Source organism: Octodon degus, unplaced genomic scaffold, assembly GCF_000260255.1.
Source record: "Octodon degus isolate 3935 unplaced genomic scaffold, OctDeg1.0 scaffold00027, whole genome shotgun sequence".
Taxonomy (NCBI): domain Eukaryota; kingdom Metazoa; phylum Chordata; class Mammalia; order Rodentia; family Octodontidae; genus Octodon; species Octodon degus.
This window is the reverse complement of record NW_004524603.1, coordinates 8,222,668-8,231,708: the sequence shown is the minus strand read 5'-3', so window position 1 is coordinate 8,231,708 and position 9,041 is coordinate 8,222,668. Positions and strand designations below refer to the sequence as shown.

The following is a 9,041-nucleotide window of genomic DNA, read 5'->3' as shown; positions in this document are numbered from 1 at the left end:
GGAGGGGAGGGGGAGGGGAGGGGAGGGGGAGGGGAGGGAAGGGAGGAAGAGAAGGACGACGATGACTATGGATTTAAGGGAACAATGTGCAGTAGCTTCATGACTTTATTCAGAAGGCTGCTTCTTTCCTTTTTTGTCTCTTAGAAACTGAAACGGTCTCATGTGACCACAAGATAGGATAGCCAAACAAGGGATTGTCAAAAGAAAAGGGAGTTGTCAGGTGGTAGACTCTCTGAAGACTGATTTTGCCATTAACTGATAGTATATTCAAACATGCAGTGTACGTTAATATATTAATTCCATACCAGTGCTGTAAATATCAGGTATATCTATCAATCTGACTCCCACTTACACTTCATACATGAATACAATGTCTTGAAAACAAAACTTCCATTTTTCTTCATCTCTCCAGAGTTTGTTGTAAGTATATCACTCAAAGCAGAGATGTCTTGATTAAAAAGGACTTGTAGTTATTTACTGAGGTCCATGACAGTTTGAGCTGAGGGCACGTGAAATGGTCGGTGTGCTGCAGATTCTACTGTGTCTGATGTCCACGAGTATATGTCTTTCAAGATGTTTTGTTCATAAAAAGAGAGTATGTTGTGGAAGTACAACTCTAAGTAAATGAACAAAGTAAGATAAAGTGATCTCTCTTTTACTGCAATAAAAATAATTTGTGGAGCAGAAAACTCAAGGTAAGAGGCTTATGTTGTAAGACTAAAATTAATGATTATTATACCCAATGTGGAAGGGTGTAATTGTTGAATAGATGCGGACCGAAGATGCTTGATTATTTTTAATGCAAACTTGGGGCATAATGTAGTAAGCATGATAAATATCTCTGCATTTAACTACTTCCATAAATAAATACTTGTTGAAGGAGGACCATCAATATAGCATTCATATTTCTATGATATTATATTATGTAGTAATGAAATATTAAATTAGTCCACAGAATTATTATTTCTCCATGCAATTTCCTTTTGGATAGGAGAAATATAAGGCAGTGTCTAGTCATCAAAAAATATACCTTCAGATAAAATTGAAATCTAATTAGTATCAGAATAAAAATACTAAATGCAGTTGAGATCAATACGGAAGGCAATGTAGATAAAAGATAACTGTGATTCTACAAATAGCTCTCAGGACCAAGAGAATGAAAAATTTAACACAGAGGTGCAAGTATTCTAATTTAATTTCATGTCTTCAAAAGGAAAAATAAAATTGGGTGGGACAGGAAAGGAAAAATCATAAATTCACTTACTGAGGTATTGACTTATAAGCCATTTAAAATAATTTTGCAGTTGTGCACAAAATAATTTATCAGTCATCTACAGTAGTCTTTTCCTTTCTGAAGTATATAGCAAGGCATATTTAATAACCAGGTATAAAATCTGCATTAATTTAAAACCAGTTAATCTCCTATACTGGTACCTGTATGAAGTGTAAGCAGGGGCAAATCCTGGCTAACTGAAAATATTACATTAAGATGAAAAGAAATTGCCTTTATATAAGGTGACCATATTCTTTGAGTTACATGAGGTTTATAGTGTGTTTCCCTTAAGTGACTATATTTGCAAAACAAGAGGAAAAGATTATTAGATTATTCACTACACAGATCATTCTATATAGCTCATACCTAGTAGGATTGAAGAATATTGTGACTATTTAATTTAGAAACAATCACATGAAAAGATACATTGGTATGCATTTCCCTCAAAGCACTGCCCCTGGTTTGGTACACTAGCTCCATCATTGTCATCACTTTCTGGATCAGTTCCAGAAGATTTCTTTCATAAGTGTCTCATTTGCCCTGTCCTGGTGTCCTACATCAATCCAAAACATTTACTTTTCATGAGTATTTGGACTTGAGGAAGACTCAGAAATCCCACAGTGCCAGATCTGGTCAATCAGCTTGGTGAGGACAAACATAATTCATTTAACAAGGCTGGCTTTCTGTTGGAAACTTGACAACGGCATGAACTATATTTTTTAATCACGTCTTATAAAAACACTCACACAATGGCTTCTAGAACTCCTTCAGAAAGTGGCGAGAACCCTGGGATAAATGTGCTTGAATAGATGGGAAAGTACTTTGGTGGGGATTAGAGGCATTGTATCTTTTGTTATAATAACTTTTTAAGAATGAACGTCCACCATATACTTTCATCAGCCCCAAACAGCAGTGTGAGAGGCTCTGAACGCAAGTCAGAAAAAAAGAATGACTGGGCAGATTGAAATCGTACTTGCTATATTAGATAGCATGTATATGTTTTGATAGATGTCCGCTTCCTGGACTCTCCTCTTCCTTGGTCTTCACTCTGTCCAGCGCCCTCTATGAAGAACTTCACAGCCCTCAAGCATTGTTCTGTTGCCCGTGGTCCTCATCCCAGTGACACAAGCACTGCCTGCGACTTTCTTAGACTTTCAGATGCCCAAAAGCCACCTAGACTGCAACAATCACAGCCTTCCCTTTAAAGAGACTTCTAAGTGATTTCTATGTCTGAGAAACTCTGAAAGACTCAGTATTAGGGACCCATAGGTGACAGCAAGCGAATTCTCATAAGCACTCCACTGCTTTAATTGTTGCTTGGTAACTGGTATCATATCAGCATATTTGCATGTGGATTAACTTTCATGACACAAGCAATCAGACTATACAGAATCAAAAGTAGTTTTAAAGGTAACACAAACATTTTACTTGAATATTGTTCAAAATAACCTAACTTTTTTTCAGCACTAGAGTTTGAAACCAGGGCCTTCCAGAGGCACTGTAGCATTAGAATACACTGTCAGCTCTCTTTAACTTTTAAACATTATAAAGGGAAAAGAAAGAAAAACCTTCAAAGATCTTTGAAGATGAGCAATATATTCCACTGGACTATCAGGCTAACATTTTTTTTTTAAGATTTGAATAGAAAGATTTGTGCTAATAATGTTTGTGGACAGGATATCATGTCTGCATCTTGAATTATGAATAACCACTAAGAAGGCAATAATATGCAATGTATTAATCATTGAAACTGTCCTACTAATAGGTTTTGAAACTGTCTCATTGCTGTTTCTCAATAAAATTATTTTTTAAAAAAAGATTTGAAATAGGATTCTTTCTTGCATCCTTGATTGTGATTAGTATCCATAAACTACAATATGAATGCAACGAACAAACAAATTGGGTACCGTTTCCAATCCCTTATATCTGCTAATCCCAGTTTTCCCCATGCTTTGCAATTGAAATCAGGTACAACAATAAAAGATGGTATGCATGAAATAAAACTGCAACTGTCATCCATAACCCTCAGGTGAATTGTTGGAACTGGCCAGAGAGCCCCGTTGCATCCACTGATTCATCGTATACTAAGTGGTGCATTTTCAAACTTTCCAAATACAGCTTTTGTTCGCCTCATGTTTTGAGGGTAGAAGTTTCATTTGAAAAAAAAAAATCCATTTAGATTCTAAAGCATTTTGAAAGGTCATAAATGGAAGGATGATTGGGACAGAATGAGGCTCAGACTCCAGAGCGGTCCAGGCTGGAGTAATTGGATACATGGCTGATTCTCAAGCGTTTTGATCACAACGTACTGACATCTGCCAGCTCCTGCCCTGCCTGTCGCTGATCCCAGTCAAATACTTCTCAAGCAGAATCACTCAAGTCATTTTGATTCATTTTTTATGTGGCTCCGACTTTCAAGCTAGGACATGGCCTGAAAGAAATTATCCCTTTCCTGTGGCCTGGCTCATGAGTGCATGAGTCTGGGTTTAAAACTGAAATTATAGGTAAAAATAATCTATCTGTACTTCGCGTGGTGCAGGAGGCATTGCCTGGGAAACGACTTTTAAGTCCACGGAGCCATAACTTTCTAGCATTTCATGCATCGCTGTCTTCCTGATGTCTATTAGGAGGTGTTTCCTGAGTGTGTGCTAGACATGATTTTGAACAAAGAACCAAAAACTAAACACAACTGACTGTAGGACTCTCCCTTTATCTGCCCCAAGACATAATTGCTAAGCAACATGATAATGGTAGATGGGATGCATGCAAATGAGTATTCTATGGGAAGACAGGAGATGAAATAAATGGCTAAAGAGGGGACACTAGGTTAATGTATGTTTTGTTTTTCTTGGCAACCAGTTATCATAGCTAAAATGTATGATAATATGATATTAGGATTTGAAATTACTTTTGAATCAACTTGCTTTGGAAATAAAAAATCTCACACCATTATGCATTCGATTGCTAACAATCTGAATAAGGAAGATGTCAATTTTAAAGTCTAAGTAGTGAGAAACACATAGTAAAAATGAAATCTTGAAATCCCATCTAAGTAAAAATAATCAATTTTTAGGCATTTAGAAATCCTTAAAACTTCACTTTAGAAGTAAGTTGGTTATTCTCGCTGAATAGCTATTCGGTTCCCCTATGTTTAAAGACATAGCAATCTATTTATCACAAAAAAATGTGGATTTTTCTACTTGGTTCAATATTGAGAGCAATTTAGATTCCGAGCTGGTGCCTCTTTGCTCCACAGTACTCTCTTCAACGACCTCCTCCTGAATTAATTGCTATAATGAGCTCCTCTACATGGCTTTTTCTGTTAGGCTGAGCTAATATTAACCTGCAATAATTTAGAAAGTAAATAGATTGCACAAAGACATTGGCTGGCCAAGTATCAAAACTAAGCAACAACGATGTTTTAGTTTCCTGTGAGTTTGGAGCATCTATCCCTCACTTCCTCTTAGGATATGGATAATGACAAATGTTAGATGTCAACCCCTGCTACTGTGGCCCAGGCTAGGAAACTACATGGCTTGGTTGTTACAGGAACATGCCCTGGCCACACAGGACCACACATAACTCACAGTTATCCTTCCTGCCCATAGTTTTCCTCTTTGGCTCTACACTAGTACCACTTTCCAACATTTTATGTGACTATTTAAGAGCCAGGCATGCTTTAATGTTCCAAACATTATTGAACCTCTACTCAAAGCAATTCTAGTAAGCAAATTCCTGTAGCATTTCATTTCACCTTTAAAACTTATCAAATCCTTTCTGGTATTATATTTGGCTTGAATCTTGTCCTCCACCCTCACCTCTATCTACCTTATAAATAGAGAAGGTAAAGGATGTGGACCATTTTTGGAACCTTCATAAGAGCAAGAACAAATCTAGATCATACCTTTATACATGATTCATCTCAACAAAGCTCTTTATCTCATATCCCTCTACAGCCCTGCCCACTCATTGCAGCTCAATGGAAAGCTTTTAATGGTGGCTAAAATCGACCTGTGAGCCCTCACGTGAAATTCTATAGTGTTTCTTATACAAACATTGTGCCATTTTTCATTTCTGGCTACTAGCCTAATTCTTATCTGTAATATGTCTGGGTTCATATGTGGGAAACTCTTTTCATGTGTGGCTGTGCAACTTATTCATCTTCTGTCCTTGCACAGTGCTGTGCATCCTGCAGATGCTCAATGAATACTTGTTGCAGGTACACACTGTGTGAAGAATGGGGTGATAAGAGAGCACTTGCGTAGCATCAGCAGGTTCCACGTCACACTGCACTTGTACCCTGCTCCAGCATGATTGAGCAAAGGCGGATGGCACATAGGACTTGGAGAGGGAGAATACAGTTTCTGAAACCAGCTTTATCAGATTATTGAGCAGAAAGCTACTAGTGCATTTGGATGAATGATTTTCACACAAGATAGTTCTCTCTCCAACTATTGCCTGTGACCCACTACTGAGGATTGTGCTGTATTAATTTGAGAGGAACATTTTATAAAATCTAGATACATCCTCTCTGAAAGTTAATACCTAAAAATTAATGCTTTCTTTTTAAATCTGTGAGCATTTTTACCAGGAAAAGTTAGGGAGGGAAGGTGAGAGGGAGGAATTGAAAGAAGAGATAAGGAAATACGAACATGAGAAACAGTTTAGACCATCAAAATAGTATGTTTCAGAACAAATTTCAACTTAGTGTTGCCAGGGCACAAGCTAGGGAACTGGAAGCTGTCGTACAGGTATGTGTAGTTCAGATGAGTGGTCCTCTAGCTCCTGCCTAATAATTATCCACTTTGTGAGCACTACCTCCAAGCCTAATGTGGTGGTTATACACATGGGAATTCTGTTCAGCAGTTAAAAGAGGATGCAGTCCTGTCCTTCAAGACAGCATGGGTGGAACCAGAAGTCATTCTGTGAAGTGAAATTAAAGGCAAAGAGAGCCAGCATCTCACTCATAGGCAGAAACTAGAAAATCAGAACTCACAGAAATCAAGAAGAGAGTGGTGGGTACTAGATGCTGGAGGGTGGAGAAGTAGAGCTGGAAGAGTTGATCAGTGAGCACTGAGCTACAGCTGGGTAGGAGTAGGAAGGTCTCGTGTGTGACTGCACGCAAGAGGGGTGACTATGGATACTATCTATGTATCATATATTTCAAACACTACAAGAAAGGATTTTAAATATTTTAACCATAAGAAAATGATAAGCGTTTGAGGAGATAGATGTGTTTAAACATTGCACAGTATAAACATATATCAAAACATCACGAAGGAAATACTCATATGTACAATTTTCATCTTGTGATGTCATGGTTTAAAAATAAATTTAATTTAAAAATAAAATACGTTTTATGAGTCCTCCAGTTTTAAAATGGCAAACTGAGGTTCTGAAAGATTAAATTATGCGGACATAATTAGCTATCCAGTGGAACAGAAAAACAAATCTGAGCAGAAATTTGTTTTATTTCTGCCAAATTACCTCATCTTTGAAGAGGCATCTTTAGTTATCCAGCTGGGCATAGGTGGACATGTTTTGAAGCTTTAGAAATCTTTCTTTATCATGTTGGTAGATTTCATAGCTTTTTGCCTGGCATTATTTCAAATATTGAAACTTGTATGGAAAATTCAGTGTTAGTCATCCTTAACTTGGATTTGGCCTTGATAAGATAAAAATAGGCGCCAGCATGGCTTATCTTCCATCACTCATGGAGCAGAAACTTAGTGTCTTGTCTAGGGGTAAGCAAAAAGTGAATGCGTGATATGCAAATGACCCCTCCACTGGCGTTTACCCAAAACTAGGAAGCACCAGACCGGTGATCCATCATCCTCCCTGTGCGTGGCACCTTCCATCATGGACCGTATTAATCGGCTTAAACTAACAAGGATTAATTGCCTCAGTAAGGCAACGTGGCGTTGCTGTGCTGTATCGCCCCGACAGCTGGGAGTGTGGCCACTCCTAAACCTCGTGTGATAGTTGGTTTATTTCTGTTTGTCCCTCTCTCTTTCTGACAGGTGTGTGCCCAATCACTGTGAGCATGGCGGTAAGTGCTCCCAAACGTGGGACAGCTTCCGATGCACTTGTGATGAGACCGGCTACAGCGGGGCCACCTGCCACAACTGTGAGTGCCAATTTATCTCACTTTAATCTCGTAATTGCATGAGAACCATGCGTCTTCGGTGAGGCTTGAAAACTCAGCAACCTAAATTATCCATGCGCTGCGCCCGACCCCTGATGCCCAAAAAACTCAGACTCCTCTGTCGTTCTGCCAAAAAGTGTCCTCTGGTTGTCAAAATTCATTCCCTCCCTCATGCCTAATGACTCTAAAAGAAAGACCGATGCTTTCAGGGTTCCAAATTAGAGACTGGAACAGGGATTTGGATTTGCCTCTCTGTGTTTAAGCCATGGCTATCCAAAGAGATGGTTCAGGAAATGTTCACGGAATTTTTCTGAGGGGACCCTCATCTATCAATTCATCAGAGAGGCACAGACAGAGCATAATTTCAATATTTTGTTTCTGGGCAATGGTTGCGTTAGGCTTTAGGCCAAGTATTTGTCCATGGATTGGGGGAGGCTTTGTTTGTTTTTTAGATCAGAGAAATGAGTCAGAAAGTGGGGTGCACTCCATCAAAATTCTATGCCTAAAATGCAAAAAAAAAAAAAAAAAAAAAAAAGAGAGAGAAGACAAAATTTAAAAACTATTTTAAAATAAAGTACAAAAATGGCTAGTAAAAGACAGACATTTTCTTTTATATAGATTTATACTGAAAAGTTAAATAAAAACCTTTTAAAAATCAAAGCATGTTAAGTCTATAATAATACTAATTATTCAATAAGCCATGACGATTTCACAATGCACTTTTGAAAACGGAACTGTAAAACACATAGCTGAGACAAGAGGGTCACGTGGTGCATACGGTTTGGGAGCAGGAGTGTATATATGCACAAGGGTACGTGGGGAGGGAGGAAGGCAGGGAGAGAGGGAGGGAGACAAGGAAAGGAGAGAAAAAGAGATTCAGCTCACTCTCAATATTTAAATACACATCATCCAAACGGCTCCATACACTGAAACTGTAGTATCTCAGTCTTGTAAATATACAGAGGGATTTTTCTTTCACTTTACTTTTAGGAAATGTGAAGCAAAATAGTCCCAAGGTAGTGTCTTGAGTAGAGTATGGTTCTCTCAGCCTTTCCATATTGTTATTGAAAGCAAGGTACAGTAAGAAATCATGTTTAGAGTTCACTGTAAAATGGGCATTAAGTAAAACTGTAATTTACTTTTCTTCCCATACTAATATTTTATAGAGATATTTTTAGCAAACAATAGTCAAAAAAGAGTTTTAGAAAGCTAACACTAGTAGGGAGGTATTTAAGAGTCTAACCAGACAGGCAGGAACATTGTCATCGACATCGCCTTTACACATAGAAAAGGATTAAGGAAAGAAAGTGACTGGTAATGGGTTTGGTTAGAAGAAAAGAATCACTGAAAGAGAAAATAAAATCTGAAGGGAACAATAGATACTGGAAAAAGAGAATGATCCTGTTCAAAAGGAAGGAATTACTGAGATGAAGAGAAGGACAGGAGAGGGAGTGGGGGAAAGAGATTTATCTGTGTACGTAAACAGGATGGTTTGGACAACTGTACGGTAGATTTCTGCTTGTCTATGGAAAGGATCAGCTAATGCTTAATTTTTTGTCTTCTTTTTCCTTTTTTTTCTCCTCTTTCTCTTTCTTAATTTTTTTTTTTTTTTTTTTGTTTTGT

General features: G+C 37.9%; 1 protein-coding gene across 1 annotated transcript in view; it reads left to right on the top strand.

Moving 5' to 3' along the window:
• The window catches only part of Cntnap2 (contactin associated protein like 2), a 1,699,165-nt gene that overhangs the window by 716,338 nt on the left and 973,786 nt on the right, over positions 1 to 9,041 (top strand). The window contains 1 exon segment of the mRNA XM_012514194.2: positions 7,294 to 7,400. Coding sequence (XP_012369648.1) covers positions 7,294 to 7,400 — 107 coding nt within the window.